Source organism: Elgaria multicarinata, chromosome 9 (assembly GCF_023053635.1).
Source record: "Elgaria multicarinata webbii isolate HBS135686 ecotype San Diego chromosome 9, rElgMul1.1.pri, whole genome shotgun sequence".
Taxonomy (NCBI): domain Eukaryota; kingdom Metazoa; phylum Chordata; class Lepidosauria; order Squamata; family Anguidae; genus Elgaria; species Elgaria multicarinata.
In genome coordinates, this window is record NC_086179.1 from 37,689,303 (window position 1) to 37,716,598 (window position 27,296).

Genomic DNA, 27,296 nt, shown 5'->3' on the forward strand with positions numbered 1-27,296 from the left:
CAATCTAGAAAATAACACAAGGGAGACAACAGGAAGGGAAGGCAAATAGAGGTAGGGGAAGGATGTGCAATTACTGCAGTTACACATACGTTATAGCAGAGTGGATGGGGGCTAAGGGGTTGTGCCAAAGGCTTTATGGAAAAGGTCTTTTGAGGAGGGATTTGAAGTAAGATCATTGGTTTCACATGTGATTTGGGAGGCAGTTTTATGCATAAGAAGCAGCAAGAGAGAAAGTGTTGGTTGGAACAGGAGACCTTTGCTGACAGCTGAGGGTGGTGGAAGTGGATGGTCAAGGGTCTCAGGCATGGATGCGTTGGGATATAAAAGTGGAGAGAAAAGGGGGGGGGCAAGTCCATGGAGGATTTTATATCTTGTGCTCCTCGTCAGAAGGAAATTAATGGTGGCTTAAGAAAATAAAAAATACAGATTTGCATGAGGATTTATTTTATTTAAATTTCTTAATAAATAACTGATATAATTTCCCGCTTCTGACCATTAGCTAATACGCAAGAAGCATATCCTCTCCTGCCTTCGAGATGTTCTGACTCGGCATACAACATTGGTCGTCCCATTGTTTGCACAAGATGAAAGAGTATGCGCTCATTTCATAGCAACTCTGTTTGGTAAGGGAAAATCATAGAAATTTGTTTAACATAACAGATTTAGAGAAAGTGAATATTCTCCTGAATGAACATGTTATTTCTTCCTTCACAGTCTATTTGGTGTTGCATAGTAACTAAGGGCAAAATCCTATGCATGTTTAGACAGAAAAAAATCCTGAAACTCCCAATCAGCCATACTGCCTGGGGAATGCTGGGAGTTGTAGGACTTTTAAATGTCTAAACATGCATAGGATTGCACCCTAGGTTTATGAGTGATAAGGGCCAAACAAGAGGAATGTTAAATATTTGGTTGCATTTAAAATATGTAGTTCTTTGAGCCTTTCAATACTGTGTGCTCATGATACCTCACTCACAATAGTTTGCGGGTACTTTATATGACGTCATTATCCTCTTAGCCCTCTCCCATTGTTTCCAACCACTTTAGCTTTTTCTTTTTCTAACAGGGAATGTCTGGTATATCTGTACATGGCAGCATGAAACCGTAGTGTATTTGTGCAATTCCGTTATACCACAGTGCCACCTAGAGGTTCTGTAATGGACCATATAGAAAGGCAGAGAAAGAACCCCCCCCCCCCACTCTGCATCAAAACGTGTAAAGGAGCCAATCTTAATCCCACAAAGAATCTGGAAGCAGAAGCCTTGGTAAAGTGGTGGGTTAAAAGCCTCATGTAGAAAAGCCCTTTTCTTCCAAATAACAGCAATAGGGGTTGGGAGGCCATCGGAATTGGGTCCATGGTCTATGGGGAGATGGGGATAACCCTTTCCCCCATGTTGCCATCCCAGTAACGCCCCCTCAACCCTCGAGCTGTAGCAGCTTTGTGGTAGGGCGATTTCCATTTAGCCTGTGGCAGGAGAGGGAAAGGTTAAACCCTGTCTCCATGTGGTTTGCAGTACTAGTTCTGATCAACTCCTTGATAGCTGCTATTTAGAAGAAAAAAACTATACATATTAAATGCCATCATGCATTTAATGTCAGGTCTAGTTTGGCCCTGAGTCGGTACCAGTTCAGATCTCCAAGGAAGTTTAAGGCAAGCTATTACCCCTTTATCCTTTACCCATCTACAAGTAATAGCAGCCTACTGCATGGGGATAGTAATATTAGACTACTCCTTTGGGGTGGTGGAAAGATTATTACTATATGTGAAATGTTTTGAACACTGAAATTAATGATATACATATTATGGTTATGTGCATTTTTTTCCTAATGAGTAATACATAGTTCAGATGTTCTCCCTTTGCTTCTATTCTGGGGGATAGTGTGTGTGTGTTTAGTTAATTTCCACCAGCTAGAGCTTATGTTTCTAGTGTAATTGCTCTGTGGAATATGGTTGTTGAGTCACATGAATTTGTTAAATATTCCCCATATCTAAGATGCTCCACATATTAAGTTAAACTAGAGTTAAAGCATACATGCTATAATATAATATTTCAGGAGGCTATCCTGAGCAGCAGGATAATTGGATGTTCCTAGTACTCAAAAGAAATGGCCCAACCGTCTGACCACAGAGATATAGGTACCTGCCACCTTGAACATTGTTACCAATAGGGAAAATGTGTTAATGCTGGAAGACCCCTAATCCTCTTAAAAGTTTCCAAGACCTAAAGCACAGTCCTGTATATGTTTACTTGGAATTAAGTTCCACTACATTCAGTGGGGTTTACTCTCTAGTAAGTTTGTTTAGGATAGCAGCCCCAGTAGTTGTTTCAAGAACATTATTCTGACTTATCTGTGGGTTTATCTTATAGAGATCTTACGAACTGTGGAAGACAGCAGTGTTCTGGATATACCCATTGAAGGTAAGCAGAAAATGGGGAGCTCTAATTACTGGTTTTTTTGAGGGGGAGAGTAATTATTTCTTTTGTTGTTAAATTTGTATTAATTTTTATTTATTAGCATAAAAACTCCAATCTCAGAGATGTAAAGAATTTCACTAAAACTGTAATCCTAAACTCACTTTCTAGGGCATATGTTCTTTTAAACGTTCTTACTCTGAGTAGGGTGACCATATGAAAAGGAGGACAGGGCTCCTGTATCTTTAACAGTTGTATTGAAAAGGGAATTTCAGCAGGTGTCATTTGTATATATGAAGAGCCTGGTGAAATTTCCTCTTCATCACCACAGTTAAAGCTGCAGGTGCCCTTCCCTCTTTCAAATCTGGTCACTCTAGTATAGCTCCTGCAGCTTTCACTGTGGTGATGAAGAGGGAATTTCACCAGGTTCTTCATATATACAAATGACACCTGCTGAAATTCCCTTTTATATGTAACTGTTAAAGATACAGGAACCCTGTCCTTTTCATATGGTCACCCTAACTCTGAGTAAACATGCTTAAGATTTACTGTATGAAAAGTGACTTCGTTTTCAGATTTTCTCTGTTTCAGTTGTCGTATATGTCTGAAGAATAAATATTTTTGTTGTAGTTTTAGTAAACTTCAGACATACTGAAAATATACTATATCTATTTCAGTAATGAAAAAACAAGATACAGAAATGCTAGGGTCATAGGATAAGAATGATTTGGAAATACTGAGATCTCATGTTCTCTGTTATACAATATAGTAAGAGATCTTACACTTACTTACATTCATCCAGTCCAGGGTGCTTCTAGACAAGGCTTTTATTGCACCATTGCATTGGCTCATTTATGGGTTTTTACAGGGGGCCTAGGTATCGTTGCCCTCCACTCGTAACCTTCCCATGTTTTCCCACTTATTTTTTCTTAACACAGAACGTCTGTTATGGAAGAAAAGATGCAATAGCTGCATAGTGGCTTCTAACTGGTAGTGCTAGGAGCCCTCTGTTTGAAAGCAGCCCAGTCCTTCCAGGCATGTTGAATGAGGATGCGTAATGTCACAGGGCCCTATTGAATAATTCCTGTTACATTACTGGCTCCTTCCAGCCCATAGCATTTTATGAACTTTTAAACAATTTTGTTTCACATTAATTTTGCTTGGGGCTGAATGGTTCCTGTTGTACCATTCTGAGGGAACACTTGATTAGCCCTTTAAAAAAAGACTTCTTCCTTCCTCCTCACATGTGGTGCTATTGTCATTGAATTAGGCCTTGCAGTAGTATTTGAAAGACTCACATTTGGCTGGGAGCAAATTTTGTCTGGAGTTCAGATGAAGTGTGTACAAAAGTTCAAATGTGATTATTTTATTTTATGGGGATTCTATAATCAAATTGTGAGCAAAATCTGAAGGAAGCTTTTTCTATTATCTTAATACATAGATTGAAGTTGTGACTCTTTGTAATTACTTTCAGTGGCTTGAGTCAGTTTATTTTATATAGGAAGGAAATTTTCTTACAATACAATCCTATATACAATAGGTGTGGCTAATTTGGGCATGAGTTGTATAAGATTGGGCAGTTGGTTTACAATTCTGTGCCTTGGGCAAGTCAGTGTTACTTGATCCCCAACCTAAAAAAATGCAAAGCAATGACATCTATTCAGAACAGATGCATTGATTAGTGATTAATGATAACTAAGATCGTCTTTGGTAGTGACATTACAGGCTTTCCCCTCTGTGTGCTCATTCTGACTGTGAGAAGAGGTCTTTGGGATTGAGAACAAAATGTTTTAAACCCCATAGTCACTTTTTGGAATTGCACATACATTATTTTTATTGGGTTCTTATAAAACCACAAAACTGAAATAAGATAGGCATTCAGTTGATGACAAATGGAAGGAAAGGCACCCTATCCTGTTGCCCATCATCTGAAACATTCAGATATTCATTTCAGTTGACTGAATTTTATATCTGAAGATCTTCATGTCTTAAGCAAATTATGAACTAAAATGGTAATATACCACAAATAGAATATCTCAAATGAATCGCTAAGTTGGAATAAGTTATGTACAATGTACTACATGACTATAGTGCCCATCCCTGTAGTGCAGCGGGGTTGAACCTTAAGCTGGGAGACCAAATCTGCTTCGCCAGGGGTTTCAGTCTGGCCTTTTGGGGTTCTCTAGGCAGCCACACACCACTTCCTCACATCAGTTCTCTCCCCCCCAATCATTTGGTGGTTTCCCAGCTTTTGTGCATTTTCCCCTATTCTAAAAGATGAAAATGTGTCTCTGAAGATTTAGTAGCAGTAAGAGATTTAAGCTAAAACATGCTGTTATTTTTGGTATTTTGTCCCCACCTATTTTGCCTTTGGCCGAACCCACCAATTGAATGTGCACTCAAGAGCTTATCCAAATTTTCATTCCACCCTTGGGCTGAAAATTTTTGCACTATAGTGTAGTGAGGCAAAATGAAGTCATTAACACACCTTTTAAAACATTTCCCTAGTTTTCAACATTAACCGGAAGCTGTGTGGATTGGTAGCGGACTCAAGGAGGTTAACCCACTCTGGAGTTCTGGGTGAATAGGAATTGGAAGAACTGAAAGAGCACATACAATTCTTGAATCAGAATGACCTGAAAATCCCATTAATATTCTTTATGTAAACTTAAATATATGGAAATAGTGTTGGTGGCTCAAACCAATCAGTTTCCAATTCAACTGGCATGTGAAAACTTGTGGATTTATTCCCAATAAGATGATTTGCCAGCTTCATATGAGCCATCTGCACTCTTAATAAAGCCAAGCAGTAAAGCCAAGCAGTACTCAGTAAGTGTGGTTTTCCATGAGTTTATTTTTCAGTGGAGCAGATGGAACAAGGTCATTAGGCAGTGATAATGAGCCAAGAAATTAAGTCTCAGTTGGTGCTGAGGAACTCAAACAGGTATCATAAGAAAACCTGAGCAGTTTATGGTTTCTGAATTATACTTTTTTATTTGTCATACTTTGAAACATGGGGTAGAGAACTTATAGTAGGTGATAAATCATCCAATTATGTCTAGGAGAAAAGCAATTTTGCTCTCATCAAAAGGATGAAAGATCATTATGTGAGAGATTGCTGACAGCAGAACTTAACTTACTGCTGTGCTTGTGATTTAACCAAGTAGAGATTTGCTCTTTTCTTGCCTGATTTTTCTTCCTTATATGTCATAAATATGACTTATCAGTATTTAAACACATTTCTATTAAATCATGTATGTTTATTATGTAGTTCTTAAGATAAACAGGAAGAATAAGGATGCCTTTTTCTTTAATAAAGTAGCCATATCTTCTCCCTGCCATGTAAATGCTCTGTAGTTTAAGCACTGGATGGACCACAGTGAGTCAGGAGGGGAGTCAAATGCTCTGTATAACAATAGTAGCAATATTCATGGCAAAACCTATTAAAGCAGATGAGAAATGTGTTATGAGTAAATTCTCTCTCCCCTCCCCACTTTGTGCTCAGTTTTGGTACTGCTGGTAGTGGAGTTGAAATTGGAGCGGTACCTGCACTATCTTTTGGATGAATGTCAGAAAGAGGTGAGTGGATTATTCCCCTGCTCCTTCAGATGTACCTCCACTTGAAACTGGAGAAAGAGGGTTGTGGTGTGGAATCAAGGCAGAAGACTGAGATTGATCCTTCTCCTGTAGACTGCCTGGTAGTCATTTTTGCACCACTTCCAAATTACTGTTTGTGCCGTATTAGAGGAACTTATGTGGTGCTATTTTCCATTTTTATAGTAATGTGGTGCTTCTCATCAACTAAAACTAACTAAAAGATCCACTTCTTCATTTTTACCTCTCCAATCTCTACCTATATTATAAAAAAATGACAGACTACTATGAAGCCAAGACAAGTGGGCGATGGAATGAAATAAGTGGTATTAATCTGTTCATTTAGGGACAGTGCACACACATGAATCATATTTACACAATTTGTTTTGACTCTCCATATATAGGCTCATGTGGAGAAGTGTATTGGGTATTTTGCTGTTTCACAAATGCAATCAAAACATAATTTCCATGATTACAACCCCCCAAAAGGGCTGCTGTGATTGTGTTATAGGTTCATGAAAGCCCCTCATAGTCACAGAAGTGTATTGTGTGATCTGCTGGACTATAGAATGTATCTACAATACAATACACTTCTCCAGATGAACCCCTGTACATGGGGCTATTCAGAATGGACTGTGTGATTGCCATTCACATATGTGCACTGACTGTAATTGGACAAGCTAATACCACTTCACACATGTGTGTTCATGTAAGGAACTTGTATTAGCCTAGTGGATTTTTTTTTTACTTTGAACAGTAAGTAGCCTTCTTGCTGCTTTTGAAACTTCTCTTAGTTTGTCATGTGGCGGTGGGCTTCTCCTGGAGAAAAAATTAGTATGAAGCCTCCTTGGAATTATAGAACTACCTGGCCATGTAAGTTTCAGCAGGAGTGTATCTGTGAAATTCCCATTTACAGAATACATTTCTCCATGCCATTCTTATATTCTGATAAAGAGTATTGTATGGATGCTGTTTGCATGCGTGAACAGGCCTTTATACAGCAGATTTAGAAGCATGGGAGCAGAGAAAATATCAAAAATCCCATTTTAGTGGTTCAGAGAAAACATAAACCAATTGTAATGTCTTTTTTGCAGGGATAGTCTGCTGAATTGCCTATATTTCTCATTTTAGATTATTTCTCATTGATTATTTGCTTTTTCACCTCCTCCACCCCCGAAATAGTTATGCAAGGTAGCTACCACAAGAGACAGCTTACCCATATTTATTCTTCTCGGAAAGCTGGCAGATGTTATCCCAATTTTTGCTGATAAATTGGTGATTGAACACAGTAAGTATTACAAGTGAATCATAACTATGCACTTGGAAGGCAAGAGATCATTTTTCTTTCTTGATGCCCCTCAAGTTCTTTGTAGCAGAAGGCAAGGAGTTTGAAACATAATGTCAACCGAGCTCATGGAGAGTATTCATAAGACCAACTGTCCTCTTTTTTCCCCCCAGCCTTGTAAATATCACTGAGTGGAAATGAGTTTTTGACTTCAAGTAAAAAGGACTTAAACACTGATTGTCTTTAGATGAGCGTTTTATTGCACACTTGTGACTGGCCACTCCCGGATCTTCGCAGGTCATTTTGACAATATAGCGATCCTCCTGTGTGTCTCCCGCTGTTTCTTTTGTTTTTTTCCACCACAAAATACGACCTGGAAAATCTGTTTCTCCTTGGTTCTGACTGTAATTAGAGCCAGAGCCAAGGAGAAACAGATTTTCCAGGTTGTATTTTGTGGTGGAAAAAACAAAAGAAACAGCGGGAGACACACAGGAGGATCGCTATATTGTCAAAATGACCTGCGAAGATCCGGGAGTGGCGAAGATACTGCGAAGATACTGGGATCTGGGAGATCTGGGTTCTAGTTCCCACTCAGCCATGGAAGCCCACTGGGTGACTTTGGGCCAGTCACAGACTCTCAGCCCAGCCTACCTCACAAGGTTGTTGTTGTGAGGATAAAATGGAGAGGAGGAGGATTACGTATGCCGCCTTGGGTTCCTTAAGAAGGAAAAACGGTGGGATATAAATGTAACAGATAAATAAATAATAATTAGCGCCATTTCCTGCTGTGTGCAGGAGAAGCTGCACTACAAAAACGCCCACTGAATGGGCCACGTGGTTGCTACTTCCTCTTTCTTCCCCATGTGAAGAAAGAGGAAGCTGTTTGTCCCTATTGTGGGACAGGAGCAGGAGGCAAAGCGGCAGTAGGGAAACGCGATTTCCCCATCGTCTGAAAACGTTCATTGTGTGGTTTAATAACAAATTTCTGTATAGCCCTTAGTGAATCATTCCACAAATTCAGAAGATATTTTAGGTTTGCCGATATGAAGAAGAAGAAAGCTCAAGCTTAGGTCAGAATTAACAAATATGTTGTGTAGAAACTAAGCATGACAAAGCAGGATAACATCCCTCATCTTTTGCCAAAGCAAAGTGGAGTGGCTTGTTGCGTATCTCTAAACACCTTGGTTTGCTGGGAACAGAAGGACAGGCAAATGGAGAAATGGAGGAAGATAAGCATTAACAACAAGCTGCTTGATCACGATTGGAATAGATGGAAAAACAATGAACTGACAGTAGATGGCTAGTTTGAGTTACATATGCAGAGGCAGGAAAGATCCAGGAGTGAAGACTAAGGGCAGCGTGTGAGGTAGTAAAAGTGAGAAGAATCCCAAGGAATTAGAGCAGGGCAACTCTAAATAACTTGCTGCGGCAGGGGATGATACTAGGAACTGGTACTGGAACATCTGGCTCGCTCAAATGGCACACAAAGCCCTCTCCAAGCTGTAGGCAACTTTTTTTTCTACGTTCACCTTCGACCTCAGATGTGGGGGAAAGAATTTGCGGGCAGGAAATTCATGGTGGATCTCCATTTCCTCTCCTTCAACAGTGGGGGTGGTTGGTTAGTCATTTTTCAAGAGGCTAATTTTCAGTATTCATCTACACATCTGTGCAGCTTTGAATAACTACACAATCTTTTCATAAATAATAATAATAATAATAATAATAATAATAATGTTAAAACCTACTTTCCTGCACAGGTGCCCATGCATTTACTGGAATTACTTTTTTCTCTTTTTTTAAACGAACCTAAACAGCGTTACTAAATTGTGGCATGTGCTGGTTTTATGAACACAAATGCTAAAGCACACCTGACCTTTCAACTCCTCATACTTCTTCCACAATTATAACACTATCCATTGGTGAATGACGCTTGATTGTGTTATAACACAGTGGATTCTGTATTGCATTCATTAATGTGGGACTAAAGAGCAGCAATTGCATATGAAAAAAATAACAGCACAGTGGTAATTCAGAAATGAAAAGAGCTTATTTCCAAGGTAAATGTTCTATTTGGAAGTCGCTGTGTATTAGCAGTTAATAGGATATGTGCTTTTGGAGGACTAGCATATAAGAGACCAGCAGGGCCCCAATTTCATTAGGGAGGGGGAAAGATTCAGCAATGTCATGGTTATGTGCAAAGGTTAAATTGCAAAAAAAGCAGCATGTTCTTAGCAACATTCATAATGTATTCTTGATATCTCACAATATGTTTTCAGTTGCTGTTTTGTTAAGAGCAAAGGGATTTGGACTTTTAGTATGCAGATCCAGTACATCATGGACTTAGTTAATTATAATAATAGTCATGACTTATGTGGAACTAACATGCTTTCTGGATGTGGATGGTCCTAAAGAATAATTGCATTCTTAAATGGTGCTGCTGGAGGCTAAACCATAATGCAATTTTCACAAAGTTATCAGTGTCTTCTCTTTATAATTGCCTTTTCTATTCTCTCTGCATGTAACATGATGGAGCATCTGGCTACAAGTTTGATGTACCCCAATGAAAGAATAAAGTCAGCTGTATGTTATCTTTATGGCAAGCTGTACTCTGTCCCTAGTGCTGCAGAGTGGCTGTCTGTACACTTCACAGAGAGGCTGTGTGGCTTTTTTCTGACTACTCTAAGGAATGCACAGACCAAGGAGCTGCAACTTAACTGTATGGGTAAGAAACACAGTCGGAGAAATACAAGGGGAAGTGCTTTCAAGTGCTATTCTGAAGACCTTTTATTCTGTAATGCTTCTCTTGTGAGTGTTGTGAAACTAGAATAGAAAGTAGAAGACATTTCGAAATCCAGTGCATATTGTAGTCAATCTAGGAATTTCATTTGGTTTTACAGACTCTGGGCCTGTACAAATAGCCAAACTACACTGGGGTGAACACCCTTACTCTTAGATGATTTGGCCATTGGTGTCAACCTGTTAACATCTCACCTTTTAGGTGTAGATGTGTAGTAAAGTGGCTAACTATTGCCTGACATAGAAAAATGCAAAGACAGATTTTGAGCGTCCTTGTGAAAATAGCCTGATTCTTTATAAAACCTAATGATAAAAACTTTTGAATTGATAATTGCAGACTATCATGCAATTAACCAATTGGCTAAGAGTTAGTGTCAGATTTATCTCTCATCTATAATATGCAAATAATAATAATGGCCTACATTACAGGATTACTATAAAGATTACTATATAAAGACGTTTCAGAAATGAATGATGTCAGGCTTAAATGTTTTTTTCATTTCTTTAGTTGTTACAGTTCTTCATTCCCGCTCCTCCATTCTGTTTCAGGTTTGTTAAAACAGCTTCTGAAGTATGATAATTTTGTTGCAGTGATTATGAGTAATTCAGGGACAGGAGCAGATTCTGCAATCCCAGAATTGTGTGATGGAGATGGTCCATTACCTTTAATTCTCAAGAAGGTAGTTGTTGGAAAGAGTTGCCGATTTCCATAGCATGTCCTGAGTAAAAGTCAATTGTCAAATCAGTCATTATTCTGAATTGAGTTGTTACAATGAAAACTGAACTTATCTTTCTGGGTTCTTTGGTTTTGCTACAGTATATCTGCCCTAAACGGAAATTAGTGAATGCCTTATGCCAGGGAAGAAATTTAAAAAACCCTCTGTTTTATGCCTAAATGTATTGTGAGAAGAGTGTGTGGCAGTGTTTTTCCTCATTGAACATGGGGGGTCATTTTCATAATATAATGGATAAGGTCAGCATACTTCCTATAATGATTACTCTTGGCCATAGCATATGTGGGTTGTTTGATGTTTAGATATTTATTTGTACTTTTGTGATCATTCTAAAAATTTCATTGTAAAGTTTTAAAATAACCTCTCAATTACAAGCTCTATGCCAAAGGAATTTCTTTTTTATTTTAAATTATTGTTCTTCCTTGCATTCAGTAAGAACGTTTTCCTAATGAACTAGCTGTAGTAATTTAGTGTAATGATCCTGTAATACCATTTCTGATATCCTCCACAGCTGTTATTATCAAGAGATGAGCTGTTACAGGTAGCAAGTGCTCAGTGTATGACTGCTGTATTGGTGCATTCTCCAGCAAAATATGCTCCTGCCTTTATCCATGCAGATATTCCAGGTAATAAAAATAATGAAGTAAACTAGACATTGTAAGTATAAAGAGAATTTTGTGGTTAATATTCCAAGCCTTGGAGCCATGTTCACACACTCAAGCACCCTATGATTCAAAGTTAACCCAAATGAACAACCTCATTCCTTGCAGTAATCGCTCATAAAGTGCTCAAAATGCATTTGTATTCACTAGAAAAAATAAACTACCACATCCCTTCTGAACCCAATTTCAGCAGCTTTGCAGTAGCAGAGTAAATGTGGGTTGAGTTGTGAGATAGGTGCAAGATGAAGCGGTTATGCTGTTGCTTCTCCAGACACTAGACTCTGCAAAAGCCATCTGATGGACATTCAGGCCAAATATGTTGCAATAATTGAGCTTGAGGTATAATGAATAGGACTTACAGAGGAGGAGCTGTTTCTGTTCAACAAATGCACTTCAAGAGAGTCCTTTCTATTACAACACATCTTGTGGGAAAAATATGCCCTCCTGTTTTCTAGTCAGTTGGGACAGTGGCCCTTCCCTTTGGTTTTGTACATAATACCATAGAGTTTTGTTTTTGTAATGGGAGTCCATATGCACACACATACACACACAGTCAGTACCTGCCACCAACTACTTGTTTGAAAAGCATTAAGACATTCTTTTAACCTCATATTTCAGCCATATTTCACTCTCAAAGTGGCTTACAATTAATCGCCATAAAGGTATACTATATTAGGAATATGTGGAGGTGTTTTAAGGCAGTCTCTTCTGTTCCCTGGTAGTTGATGGTATGGCCCAGGTTCCAGGCTCTTCCCACTAGGACAGGGGTGCATATGTGCCTAGACATACACACACTGCCACTAGCAGGATATGTAGTTTCTCTGCCACCGCTGGGGTGGTGGGGAACTTTTTCCTAGTCATGAGTAAGTAGGCCTGAATCACTTAGCAGCACTTCCAAATAGCATTCCAAATATTAAGTCTATCAGAACTAAGCATGAGCAGCATGTCTTCTTAGAAGTGAGGTGGACAGCCTTCTACATATCTTCTCAGATGTAAGCAAGGCAGAATGTATTATTGGGAATAGTGGTGGCTTCAGATGACAGATCTTGCTGAGACAGCAAGTGAAAATTTGACAGCTTTAGCATACACTTCCTCTATTTGGTGTGAGGAGGCATCCCTGCAATGGTTAACTCCCCCAATGACCTATGTGATAAAGGACTTTGCATTAGGCTCAGTGTCAATAGGCTCTTTCTGACTTTTTCCTTGTTTTTTCCCCAGGACAGAACCTTTCTTGCCTTGCTTTGAATACCCTTGCTAAACTTACTCCTATTCCACTTTTTCTTAATTCGTATTTAAAAACAAAACAAAACCCTTCCATTGCTTTCCTGCTTTCTTCATTCCCCTCTTTGCTCTGTAATGGCTCTGATGGGGAAGTGAACCATTCCTAAACCTGCAAAGTAAAAGCACATTTGGGTGGTGTGAAACAAGCAGTGCTTCTGGGATTCCTATGGAGAATACCTTAGGTGCACTTCCCTCAGCCTCTTGGCATATATCAGAGCCCTGTATATGTGAACTGCCACCATCACCAGGGTCTCTTGGACAAACATCAGAGGCATTACTCAGAGTCTTCTCCAGAGCTCACCAAATATGTGATAATGAGACATCTATGCAATGTTTCCCTTACTTAAATTAGCCCCTCCTGAAGCTGATAAAAGCTGTGGAGGGGAAAAAGTAGGTGCCCGTATTATACCTGTCTTTCTACTAATAGCTTCAGGGGAGAAAGGTCAGTGGAATGGCCTCAGTTGGAGGAATGTCAAAGGATAAGAGTAACCGTCTTCCCCAGCACTACAAATCCAATTATCATCCAAGGCTCTGTTCTGAGTGCTACATACTGAGAGCATGACTTTTTTGTGGTGGTCCACAAAATGTGGAATGCCCTCCCTGTTGCCTCCCTTATTATTTGGGGGCATCAGATGACTGTTTTATTCTTCCAGTCCTTTTGGTATTTAGCTCTTTTTAAATTATTTCAAATTATCGTTGCTGCTGCTTTTATAATAATAATAATAATAGATGATAAATTCGAAGCCTCATGATTACTTTGAACCAAAGCAAAAGACATAGGGAGATCCAATCACAGATTTCACATGTGCATGCAGTTTGTCCATTAGAAAGAGCTGTGTGTTTGTTTTGGGGTTTGGTAGCATTTGATAAGATACTCATTTCATGAGCTCTTGACTCGTATTCTGGAAGCATCTATATTTTACCATGCACTGAGATCAGAAAGTTCTTTCTCTTTGAATTTAATAGAGGTATTCTCATCAAACATCCAAAATTGTTAGGGTTTTAAATTAACTCTTACGTCTTTGTGTCTTTCTATTTTACCTCCTTTTGGGAGCAGTTGTGGGGTTCAGCTCATGTTAGGGTGAATTTATTTTTGTGCTTGCTTGTAGAGTTCCTGTTTGAGTGTCTCTCCTGCATGAGTGAAATTCTTATCTGGTCAATTTATTGCTGCCTGCTGCTCCTGACCGAGGAACCACTTTTCTTTTCCAAGTGCCACACTATCTATGGTAAATTTCCTGTTTTTATAGCCTGACAGAATTGCTATTGTATTATTCAGTCCTTCCACATTAGTCCTTTTCTCTGAAATTTCCATTCTTTGTTCATTCACTTTTTACAGGGAATCCAGGTGATGTTGCTGCCAAATTATTACATACTAGTGTTTTCTCCACTGTCCTATTTGGCAGATGTGATTTGTGGCAATGTTTTTTACAATACAATGCACCTGCAACACCAGAAAAATGCTAGCTATGGTGCCTCCTGGTCAAAATCTTCCTATTTGACTGTTCCACTCATTTATTGCATCCCATTCAGCATGTGAAGGGTGTTGGAGTTGTGGGAGTCTGTAAAAATAACAACTACAAACATACATAAATTGAAAAGGAAGCAATGTGGTGAAAAGAAACCATTCAATTTCCCTGTGCTATCACAGAGAACAGAAGTTGATTAATTATGGAACAGTTCATCACAAATCCTGCAGTTGAACTGAACAGAAGGTAATAAATTGGGCTGAACCTGCAAGGGGGAAATATTTAATTAACATTGCAGTAGAGCTTTGCTGACTGGGACTTGTGAATAAACGGCATAGAAGCATTTTGGCCGTAGGGAAAGGCTTCAGTGGAGCATATGGCACTATATTGCAATCACCACATAGCGCTAGGGATGTTGGAGAAATTTGCAATTGGATGAAATGAATTCAGATGTCTATGAATCAGACACACAGATTCCACAATGGACTGACTTTTCCTAGGTTGCACGGATTGCATGGATTTGCAGACTTTTTTTAACTTTTCAGAACTTTATGTAAATTTAGTCATAGAAAAATATATAGAATACTCAAACCCAGCCAAAAAAGTGCATTTCCAGCATAAGCTAAAGGGTGAAAATGCACATTTTGGCAAGATTTGCGTATTTTGTGGGAAATTTGCACATTTTGGCAAATGTGACTTTGTGCATCTGGGAAATTAGGAAAAAAATCCAATTCAGTCAGTGAGTGGAAGGAGGAATGAAAGGCACTTGACAGTCCATGAAATGCAGATAATTGTGGAAAACCAGTACCTCACCTTTAGTGTGGAAGCAGCCATCATTTGATTTCCATGCTTTTGTATATTGGAATAGCATTGCTCTCTATAAATGACATTCTTCTTCTTAGATTGCGTTGTAAATAAACTTGCAATCTTATACATTTATCAGAAGTGAGTCCTATTGAGTTTAATTGGTGTTACCTCCGGTTAACTTTTATGTTTTATGATGGTTTTAATTTTTGTGAACCGCCCAGAGAGCTTCGGCTATTGGGCGGTATAAAAATGTAATAAATAAATAAATAAACTGAATATAGGATTTCAGATTAAAATGCTTTCCTCAGTTGATACTTGTCTGGTAGCAGGAAGATATGTTGCCCTGATCGAGATCCTAATAACTCCAGACAATTAAAATGGAATGTTACAATGGCCAGTGACATTTTTTTCTAGCAGCAAAATACTCGTGATGGGAGGGAAAGAGCAACGTTCTCATTGACCTCTTCCCCCCCACACTAGAAATTACTTTGCTAAGACTCAGTTGGTATACCAGATATTAATATAAACGGAACTAGCGTGTCTCCAGTATATAGGAAATGTAGCTTTTCCTTCTAGTAGTTGCTGTTGAGCTAGAGTATTAAGTTAATTTTCCATTTTGCCATTTATCTGATGTCATCTGTAATCTCAGCCTTAATTTGATCTAAGAGGCTTTTAACTTCTCCTTTCACAGTCCAAGTTATTTCCTCCTTCCAAGCTATTTTAGGTTGTAGATTGACCTCTAAGTCTATTGCTGCCATACTGTTTTCTTCATAGTGTTCAAAAAATAATGGCAGAAGCTGGTCTTGATTTTAGGGGCTTTGCTATGGCGCATGGTTACTCTTTTTAGGTTTGGGGGTTTCATTTTGTTTTTACAAATGGGGTCAGTTAGGAAATGATTTCCCCCCCTATCACCATGAGCTGTCATCTCATGAGCAGGTGAACCAGGCAGTCATCTTTGTTGTTGATGTCAGCTCCAGGCTCTATGTTTTAGAATGTAAACATATTTTCTACTTTGTGGTCTCTGTGCATCATTTGGGAAACTTCTATAGCTGAGGAAAACCAACTTTAAAATGTTTGGAGTCCTTGTACAAGGTCCAAGAAAAGCATGCTAGTTTTTTATTCACTCACCTTCAGCCTAACTCCATTATTCTGGAGTTGTCTCAGGCCAAATCACAAAATATATCGCCTCTCCAGTGAGTAAAGAGGGGTGCCTTTGGACCTGTTGGGATGGAAGATTCACTCATCTGCTGCTTGAGGACTCTGCATGGTGAACTTCCAGGCCATGATGTCCTGATACCAATTATTTTTGTGGGGAAACTATCAGGTCACCATGTGACCACCTCCCAGAAGACCATAGGGAGCTAGCTAGATAGTTTCATAGCCTCCATCTGAAACAACATGCCACCAAGCAGATTGTGAGGCAAAGGCTGTGGTGGGTGCCATGGGTCTTCCCAAGCATGCAAGGCTGTGTTCAGCAAGTTTAACGGCTGAAGCCCAGTCTTGTATAGAGGACCTCGCATTTGATGGAGAAGGCCTATTTAATGCTAAAATGGATGAAGCTATGGCTGCAGTGCAGAAAGCTAAGACAATTGTGTGGAAGATGAGACTTGCAGAGCAGCAACAGCCTCCCTCATACAAGCCTAGGTGATGGTTTTGGCAACAGTGGTTCTACCACTCTCATCAGTATGCTGGCTGTAACATCCAGTTTCAGCAACCACAACACCAAAGGAGGCAACTCTCTTGCCATTGCTTCTGACAAACCCAAGCAAAGATTGACAAAGCCTCCAAGTGGGGGCTTTGACTCAGCCCTTCTTATCCTTTGTCTGGCAGATCTTCCTCCCCACTTTGGTTCTCTGCTGTCTTGCTTTCTACAAAATTGGGTGGAAATAACATGAGATTCCTGGGTTCTTCTATCATCCAACATGGCTACACAATATAATCCGAAGTCCTCCGTCCTGTCAGTACCATCCATGTAACTGTCCCATTGGTAGTTCTGAGGCAAGAAACTCTTGGATGGCACACTCTTGGAGGAGTGTGCCATCTGACACATCCGTTCATACCAAACGACAGATGGATTGTTTTCTTGTTACTTTATGATGCCAAAAAGAGATGGGGGACTTTGCTTGTTTTTGGATTTAAGAGACCTAAACAAGTTCATTTAGATGAGAAAATTCTAAAAGACCACCTAGCCTCAATTATGCCTTTCTTCGGCCAAGGGGTGTGGCTTGCAGAAGTGGACCTCAAGTATACCTACTTCCACATTGCTATAGAACCATCCCATCAGAGGTTCCACCAGGAGCGACATGTTCCAGTTCAGAGTTCTCCTATTCAGCCTAGCCACCATGCAGAGAGTATTTATAAAATGCATGGCGGTGGTATGTGTGCTTCTTTGAAGTGCATTATTGAAGTCTACCCTTACTTTGCTAATAGTGCCATCGCCCAAATAAAATCTCCTTCACACAACACTAATGGTGAAAAATCTCTTGAATACTCCAGACTTTACATAAACAATGAAAAATCCAAATTGGAACAAGGCAAAAAATCATGTTTATCAGGGCAGTTTTGGACTTGATAACAGAAATAGCACAGACATTGATCAACATTGCAAAACGAATACTTTTCATTACCAGCAGCTGTTAGGTCATATGTCTTCTACAGTCTTGGTAGTAGCTTGGGTGAGGCTTCGCATCCGACTGCTGCAGAATTGGTTTCTAAATGTGTTTTTCAGAAGTTGCCAATGCACAGTGGTTTTGCTTAATGATACTGAACAGGATTGCGTCTACCTTATTGTGGTGGACAGACCTTCACAACCTGCTTCAGGACTGATTCTATCCTGAATAATCGTAACCGATGCCTCACGTCTAGGCTGAGGGGCACACTGTGGCCTCTTAAGGATACAGGACAAATGGGATGATACTGAGAAACAACTTCACATCAACATGCTTGAATTAATAGCAGTGGAGAAGGCACTTCACTCCTTCGAAAACTATCTACGCAACAGACACATTTAGGTGCTCATAGACAACACAGCAGTACAGTGGCACCTCAACAAACAAGGGGGAAGACGCTGTTCTCGTCTGGTTATCAGAACTGTTGAGATCATTAACTGGGTTATTCACAGATTATACTCTCAGCTCTCCACATAGCAGGCATGGACAGTGTATTAGCAGACTCACTCTATCAAACATACCTACCATTGCATGAGTGGCAGCTGGCTCCTATGGTTCTCTGTCTACTGTTTCAGCAGTGAGGAGTTCCGGGCATTGACCTCTGTGTAACTGCTCAGAATGCTGTATGTTGCAAGTTCTGCTCGAGAGGTGGAATTGGCCAATTATCTCTTGGGGATGCATTTCAAATATCGTGGTTGGGGAATCTATGCTATCTAATTCTTCTCTTTATACTAATTCCAAGAGTTCTGCAAAAGATCAGAGTAGAGGGCTCGTGCATTCTAATTGTGCCTTAGTGGCTGAGACAAGTTTTGTTTGCTCCCTCTTCAAGCTGGCGAAGGGGGATTTCTTCCAACTCCCATGAATACCGACATTGTTGACCAGACAGCACGGTCGCATCTGTCATGTGGATCTCGCAACACTCAAACTTATATCATGGAGGATCCATCTTTAGTACCCAACTCTCCAGTGTAATTCAATCTGTATTGCAGGCTACATGTAAGGCAGCAACTAGGAGAGCTTATGCCAAAAAAATATAAAAATGGGGAAATTTTAGCTGATTTCACTCGACTCAGTAACTTTGACTCTTGATTGTGTTCAACGAATGGTATACTTAACTTCCTCAATTCACTTTTTTTTGGCAAGGGACGCAATGCTATGTTGACTAGAGTTTCTGCTACCTCGGCTCATATCAACCAATTCCTCTGTATTTGCTCACCTGAATGTGCATCAGTTTCTTAATGGGCTTAGGAACCTCGCCCCACCAGTAAAGATTCCAGTTCCTTAGTGGAGCTTATCTGTGGTCCTTAATGCTTTATGTGTGTTATGGCAGCCCCAAGAAGGGATCTCAAGTTTCCTTTCAGAGATTCACTTCTTGGATTCGTGCACACTATCAAACTGGCCTATGACCTCGCTGGTCCTGAGTTTCCGGGTCCTATTAGGGTTCACTAAACACAAGGAGTCTCCATGTTGACCACCTTTGGCCGTGGGGTGTCAATACCATAGGTGTGTCAGGCTGCAACATAGTTGAAACCATTGACCATTTCACATTATAGACTCTTACGTTCAAACCCGAAAAGGCTGCAACTTTGGTTGTGCGGACCTGTCGCCAATCCTTCAACAGGACATTGTTTTGCACCTACCCTTATCCAGTAAGTCAGTTTGATAATCATCCATATGTATGATGCACAGAGACCAAAAAGAAGAAAGGCAGGTTGCTTACTTGTGCCTATTACTTCGAATGGTCGCTTGTGCACAACCCACCCACCGTCCTCACTTCCGTGTTGATGTCGCCATTGAGTAATGAAGTGCACTCTTCTTGGTTGCAAAGCCAACTAGTCAGTCTAAAGGAACTGAGGAGATGGTCGGGAACCTGCTAAGATATTTGTAGTAGCATGGTGGGGTTGAGTTTTAGTCAGAAAACCATTTTCCTCAGCTATAGCAGTTCCCCAGATCAAGGCTCTGCGCAAGTGCAAAGCCCGTATGTGTGAATGCACAAATGACCACTCAAAGAACTCCAGCTACATATAATTAACCTGCCTTTGTCATAAACTTCCCAGCTAACCCTAAACATGATGTTTGCCATCTATATAGGAACTCCCTTCATGGATTTTTGCATGTTTATTTTAAAACATCTTTATTCTAGGCATTGAACCTATTTTAAGGAGCCTGAAAGAAATCTTGAATCTTAATAATGTGGAATTGCACAAGCAGGGATTTCTGCTTTTCACTGAAATTTTGAAAAGGTAAGATTTCAACCTTTCAGCTTATTACCATGCCTTTAATTTGGAAAATTAGAGGAGAGGATGCAGCTTCATTAAAAATGTGTCTGGGAAGGGATATTTCCAGATAATGCACCTAATTTACTGTGATGCGGTTTCCACCAATGTGTGATCTTAAGCTGCAAGTTCATTGCTAACTGTTGTTTGCTCTAGCTTTCAAAGTCATGGAATTTGGAGTCTGTGGAATTAGTTTATGCAACCACTTAAATGCTGCCTTGGTAACTTTTGGGATGGTGAAGAGTGTAACTCCAAATGCAGTGTTTCTCTCCACTTTTTAATCCATGAAGCAGCTAGAGTTGAAGCCCAAATATAGTTGATGGGATTGTTAGCATTTGTCTTGTATGTTGTACATTTAATCTTGTGAATGATTATTGTATCACTGTATTAAACTGGTTACTGAGAGACGATATTATAGGATTGTATTTTTGGCTTCAGATATAGCCACATGCCTACTTCCACCTGTTTTGGAAGCAATATATTTTTCTTATTTAAGAATATGCAAGCTTTGACCAAGTCTTTGGTACCAGAGTGCTGTGCATTATGTGAAATACCCCAACCATTTGTTAGGGAATTTTTGGGCTGTTTCACATATTATTTAGTGGCAAATACATTTGTCACCATGCATACAAGTGGCGGAGAATCATGGTATATCTATTGTGTGATACATGCCTCTCAGAACATATACACATAACAGTTTTATAGGTATATGTAATTTTTTTTTGCATATACCAGTGAAATATGTAATACATGGCTGTGTACAAGGATTCTAGACTAGACATCCATCTTTTGGGGTTCTAATCCAAACCAAGCCAATATTGAGGTCAGCAGGCTTCTAGATAGGCAGATGTTTTGTAGTGAAAATCTTCATGATGTCCAGGTATGGCATATTTCTATTTATTATTGACTAGCAAAAAAGCCCATCATACAACAGGTGTATTTATTTTGTTAGCACTTCTTTGAATACAATATTTTTGGTATACACTTTTCTAAGATTTTGAACCAACTTCCCCTATTCTTTCCCATCAATAATTTTTAACTTTATGTCCTCAGACTGTCGAACTCTAGACATTGCCACAACATTAAAGTAAAAGCCTCGCTAACATTTTTATAACTGGTGAGGAGGTTAGCCTTCTATCAAATTTACCCTCATGAGACAAATTACTTACTTAGAGTGGGTTTTAGCCCGTCTACTAGGCTGAAAGGTCCTGGCAGTTATTTTTCTGGAACTTTCCTAGAAGGCCGCAGTTCTGAGAAACGTCCCTAGATGGCGCCAAAGGGCAAAAACTATAACTGGCTTGGAAGAGTAGTCTGGTGAGGAGGTTAGTGGGTTTTGGCCCCTCTGCTAGGCCGGAAGCTCTTGACAGTTATCTTTCTCGGAACTTGGAACTTCCATAGAAGGCCGCAGTTCCAAGAAACGTCGCTAGATGGCGCCAGAGGGCAAAAACTATTTCTCAGAACTTGGAAATTCCATAGAAGGCTGCAGTTCCGAGGAACGTCCCTAGATGGCGCCAGAGGGCAAAAACTAACTGGCTGGGAGGAGCAATCTGGGCTTTTATAGATAGATAGATAAACTATTTGTTATCAGTAATGTAAGTTGAAGTTACAAAATAAATCCCAGAGGAGTAGTAACTTTGTGAAATAAAAGAGTACTGGTAAGATTTTAATTTCTGATACTGGTATACCAACATTTACTTTGAATACCGTATAACAGAAACCCTGATTTTTTTAATAAGAGGCTATGCATTAAATACTCCAAATATTTCTTCTTTTCAGGCAGCCAGTGGAAATTAAACTATTTGCAAATATTGCTGTCTTTAAAGATGCCATTAGTGTTCTTTTGGACGCTGTAAACTCACCTATTCTTGAAGTAGCAGCTGAAGCAGTGAATGCTGTAGCTGCAATTCTGAGGTAAGTGGAAAAAGATTTGGTGAACTTTGAAATGAGACCTTGTTTTCTACCTGGATGATACTAATAAACAATTCTACTCCCCTTAGTTCTGCTCTTAACTCTCTAACTTTCAGCTGCATTGTCCCTTAAAGGATGTACACTCTAGACCAATAGAATGTGGCCATTCCATAACTTGCCTGTAGTTTGGTGATGTGTTACGCCCAAAGAAGATATTTTAGTCGCAGTTAAAATGCACAATTGCCCTAATCATGTGGAAAGAGGAAGCTGGGGTGTATGTGTACGTGTGTGATTTTTAACAGGAAAAGGTATGTGGGTGAAGGATGAAGAAACCTCCCACTTGACAGCTTTATTCCTCAAGTGCTTTTTCCTCAGCAAAACTCTGATACCACAAGTGTGTAGCATATGCCCTTGTTCAGAGGTTCTTTCAAAGTATGTTATCAGTATGTAGGCAACCCCAGTCTATTCAATATATTCAGATCCCTCACACAACAACACAGTCATCTGAGAGTAAGATTGCATTCTTTATACTAGATCTAGGGCATACAGAATTTTCTATTTCCAGATCCCTCTCTCTCAGACAAGATCTATCTTTAGTTTCTTTACAATAAAAATATCAGCATCACAGTACTAAATACAAGGTTTACGCATGCATGAATTCAAACACATGGTACATTCAACATCATCTTAAGTCAACACTTTTAAGCAGAGCAAAAACAATATAAGCATGAATGCTAGTCATTATCAAGCTTACCAGGCTCATTCTGTAGTAATTAAAAATTGAGTAACCTCCCTGAGAGAACTCCAATCCCTTTTATATACTCTTTAGAAGCTATCAAACGTATTTAGATTGTTTTTACTCCATTTATTTATGTCCCATTAAGCTACATTCCTAAGGATACATTTCTATTCCATAGGTCATATAAGCCTCTGTCCCCAATACACCTGAACTCCCCAAAGTAACCTGAATTACTTTCCTCCGTCTAAGACTCAATTTGATTAATGTCAAAATTGGATCTGACACCAATTTGACCAAATCAGTCCAACCCATCTACATCATGACCAATATAGATTTCTCCCAAAATTTCACCCATAGGGAGGTAAGTGATAGATGCACAGAGTGTTTAGTGCCCTGCATCCACACACGTGTTTTCCTATTAAAATTGGACCAAACACCCCTCTTTCTTCATGATTGGGGTAGTTTCATGTTTAAACATTCAGAACTGTCACCATGACATCCAGACTGGACCTGTTTTGCACTCTTCCTTGCTTAAAGATTTCTTTCAAGTTAATTACCTACCTTTTCTTGTTATTTTAATCACAGAAAGGATCACGTGAGCTTTCCACCAATACAATATGGAGAACTGCAGAAGCTGGTTGAAGGTGTGCTAAAGCGCTGTAATGATCTCCCACTGCCATCCTTTAATAGGAGGCTCATGGTTAGTCACTTGGTGTTGCTTTTTCATTCTGATTGGAGGGTACTGGTGGGCCATATATGTGATGCATGCAAAATGCTCTCTTTTTTATGAGGGTGTGTGTGTTAGATTCTAGCAGTTTTTCATGAAGCTACCCCTACCCTACCCTACCCCAGTTAGCAAATTTATTGCTCTACTTCAGGCAATTGAGACCCTTTTTCTAGAGGATATTTTTGCATTGTTTCAATATTCTTGGGACTGAATTTCCCACTATATTTCTACACTGAAATCTTCTTACAGGACTAAGCTGTGCTTTCTGAGTTTATGGATTTAAAAGAAAGTTAGTGAAAATAATGGAAGCAAAAATGTGTTTTCAACCAAGATTAAAATATAAAGAGATGTCTGCATTGTGATGATAAACCTGTATGTAGTCTAAAGTCAGCAATACTGGGATATAGTCTTGAGATCCAAGATTAATTTGATCTTGGATCTCAGTGAAATCAATGGAACAGGTTTGTGTGGAAAAGCCCTTAGTCTGATTCCAATCCATAATATTTTGCTAAGTGTGCATGGGTTGATGCAACTTCAGGAAATGTGACTTTATGTGGGTGTTGCAGTGACATTACACCAGTATTTCAGTGATACGTTCTGTATATTTTTAGGAACAAGAGTCAGCACTGTCATTAAAACAACAAGACTCAGTTTTGCTTCCTCCTCTGTTTTACAGTGCAGCAGTGTTACTATGTGTATTTAAAGTGTGATATACCTAAACACTTTGGAGTTACCTATCTGTCTTGTTGGGATTTTTGTTGACAAGAAAAAGGATTTTTTTCTTCCATTTGTTTCAAGAATAGAAGCTGGCCTGAACTGTGCTTAACAGGAATTACCAGTGATTCATAATGTTAGCAAAGAAGAAGAAATAGATGGGCAACATAAGTTGATTCAGATGATCAGAAGATTTCAAAACAAATATTTTTGTGTATAGAGCTGTTAATCTGAACGCAAAATTCTCTTGGCATTAAAGAGAAGATTCTTAACAAAGTCATTTTCTCTTATCTCAACATCACAGGGCCACCCAGGGGGCCGACATAAGAACAAAGCAGTTTCACAGCAGGGACAGTTCCTGCAGAGTGCCTTAGAAAGCTTCAGAAATGCTTGTAGGTGAGGAAGACTTTTGGTCAGCTCTGTTGGTCCTAGGAACACTGAAATCCATTACCAACTCTAATATTAAGCTCAATATACGATGTATTCATATTTGTCTGAGTGGAGATGTGCTAACCTTGCATCTACATTTGAGAATGCAGCAAAGGGGCATGAACCAGGGTTCTCTGCTCTGTGCCTCTGTACAAAGCTGTTTAACAGAGGGTTTTTCTCCATATGTACTAAAAATAGTATGTGGGATTTGTGTTGTATATTTATGTTATATGTATATGTTGCATAATACTGAGAAAAATCCAAGTTCTCATTTTATTTAACCATCCCCAAAATGGCTGAGTAGAGCTCAGGTGACTTATTAAAGCCCCTATCCTCCTCTACTGAATGTTATGACTGAAAACTTGATTTCAAATCAACACTCCTGTTCAGAACGAAAGGATATTATAGAAATGTGATGTAATATAGCATCTATCTAACAGCCCTGTATGTCTTTTTAGGTTAGCTGTGGAATACCAAAATAACCCTCTGGCTCAGGAGAATGCGTTTACTGCTCCCAACTCAGAGAACAAAGATACACTGAAAAGATTTTCTGAGTTTCTACTGAGGATATCTGACTCTCTTTGCATTCCCCTAGTTATGGTAGGGTTACTTTTTATTCCATTTTTAACATCAAGCTAAGTCACATATGTTTAGAGGAAAGGAAGAAAATGAACATAATAGCATAGTTATATAGAAGAAACTGTAGCAGAGTTTAGCCAGCAGAGGTAAAGCTGCCATGTCCTTCTAACCTGCTTTGTGCCCCAAATATTTGGTATATTATTTATTTATTGATTGATTGATTGATTGATTGATTGATTGATTGATTGCATTTCTATACCGCCCAATAGCCAAAGCTCTCTTGGCAGTTCATATGGAGAACAGTGAGAAGCACATAAAGATTAAATAAAGGATATTCTCCGAATTTATTGTATATCTGGATTCTTGTTAGATGTTTTGGGATAAGAACTTTCAGTTAAGCGGGCTTCTGGCTTGGAGTTATAAGCCTGTCAGGCCCATTAGAAGATCCTTCACTTCTCCTCTGAGATGCATATTATTTCTTTCTGTAACAGGGAGGGTATGTCTGTTTCTTCCTGCAGAAATATTCTGAAAAGGTTGTCCGCCCAGCTCTCATGGAAGTTTTCATCTCAACTCTCAGCATCCTATTCAATGTTAAGCCAGACATGTGTAAGAGATTCTCCATTAAGCTGGGTAAGGAAAACTGGAGCAGAATATTATCTGTACTTCTTTTACAGTTGTTGAATTTATTTCTGTTTAACATTAATGACCCAAGACATTTAAGGTGCCTCTTGGCTGATGGCTCTTAGTGCTGCCAACCATTTCACTTTAGCTGTGAATTACAAACAAAATTGCAATTCACACTTTGGGGGATATAGGACTTTTTGTTTTTACCCTATGTTATGTCTGTGCAAGTGGGTGTGTCATAGGCATGTGGGTGGGGAAATTCACCTTAGCATTCCCTTATCTAAGTAACTTTTTTCTATCAATTTAACAATTAAATAAATGGTTAAACTTACATCAAGGTTCCTTTTTATTTAGGTGCTATTGCATGATGACTTTAATTATTATTTTTTAAAAAGGTAAACTTAAATGAGTGTTTTAGCTGAGAAATAAAGCAGGGCCACCCCCACTCCAGTGCTGAAACAATGCTGAGTGGACAAGCAGAGTATGTGTGTTTTAATTCAATATTTAAATTTGTGCTGAAACACTTTTTCATTTAAGCACTGTTGCATGAATATTTTAATTAAACCAAACAGACAAAAAAAGACAGCACAAATTAAAAGGTTGCTTAAAAATAATACTGTTGATAAAGTGGAATGGAATCAAGCTACCTAGGGAGGTTGTGGGCTCTCCCACACTAGAGGCATTCAAGAGGCAGCTGGACAACCATCTGTCAGGGATGCTTTAGGGTGGATTCCTGCATTGAGCAGGGGGTTGGACTTGATGGCCTTGTAGGCCCCTTCCAACTCTGCTATTCTATGATTCTATGGAACCAGCCAGAAAGGTAATAGTAAAGATATGCTGAAGTGTAGATGCATGGTGGTAGACTGTACTACTTGATACTTCACTGCATGTGAAAAAACAACACCTTTAAAAACACAGGAGAGGAGCTCTAAGACAACTACATCTAGCAGAGATTGTGTGAAGGTCATCTACGCTTGCAGATTGCACTATTACATTATTTTCCCCAAAGCTGAGTTTTCTGCAGTCTGATAATGAACAGAAGGAGCAAGAGAAAAATACAGAAGGACAATGATGTAATGACAACATAACTTAAAAGCAGTTGAACAAAGAGTAAACATGTGGGGCCGTATCTTGCACTGCTTCCGCGCTAGTGGAATGGTTTGTTAGCGCAAAAGGAACCCGAAATGAGCAGAAACCCTTGTTTTTGGAACGGGACAGGTCAGCTGAGTTCACAAGAGGGAGCTCCTCTGACATGCTCCAAACCCTTCTGCTCATTTTGCACTGGCCGTGGGTCCTGCTGGCACAACAGGACTGGCGAAGATGTTGCAGCAGTGTAGAATACTATCCCTAGTGTTGAAGCACCTCATAGAAACGTGAAGAAATGTGAGGCGTGAAATAAGAACATAAGAAGGGCCCTGCTGGATCAGACGAAAGGTCTTCTATCCCAGCATTCTGTTCACACAGTGGCCAACCAAGTGCCTGTGGGAAATCTTGTTCCAGTGTGGAGAGAAGCAGTTATGTCATTCAAAGTCCAGAAATGTAATTGTACAATAGACTTTGAAATTGTCATTGTGTTTCCTTCTGTGAGGCTT

General features: G+C 39.4%; 2 protein-coding genes across 2 annotated transcripts in view; one reads left to right on the forward strand and one right to left on the reverse strand.

Annotated features, from left to right (window-relative positions):
* PMM1 (phosphomannomutase 1) overlaps nucleotides 1-27,296 on the reverse strand; it is a 172,091-nt gene that overhangs the window by 63,826 nt on the left and 80,969 nt on the right. The window lies entirely within an intron of this gene.
* MEI1 (meiotic double-stranded break formation protein 1) overlaps nucleotides 9,812-27,296 on the forward strand; it is a 38,624-nt gene continuing 21,139 nt past the window's right edge. Inside the window, exons 1-10 of the mRNA XM_063134651.1 lie at nucleotides 9,812-10,015; nucleotides 10,639-10,769; nucleotides 11,335-11,449; nucleotides 13,876-13,992; nucleotides 19,852-19,951; nucleotides 21,761-21,895; nucleotides 23,217-23,331; nucleotides 24,377-24,468; nucleotides 24,960-25,101; nucleotides 25,599-25,710. Of these exons, the coding sequence (XP_062990721.1) occupies nucleotides 9,817-10,015; nucleotides 10,639-10,769; nucleotides 11,335-11,449; nucleotides 13,876-13,992; nucleotides 19,852-19,951; nucleotides 21,761-21,895; nucleotides 23,217-23,331; nucleotides 24,377-24,468; nucleotides 24,960-25,101; nucleotides 25,599-25,710 (1,258 nt within the window). The 5' untranslated portion in view covers nucleotides 9,812-9,816. The remainder of the gene's footprint in view (nucleotides 10,016-10,638; nucleotides 10,770-11,334; nucleotides 11,450-13,875; nucleotides 13,993-19,851; nucleotides 19,952-21,760; nucleotides 21,896-23,216; nucleotides 23,332-24,376; nucleotides 24,469-24,959; nucleotides 25,102-25,598; nucleotides 25,711-27,296) is intronic.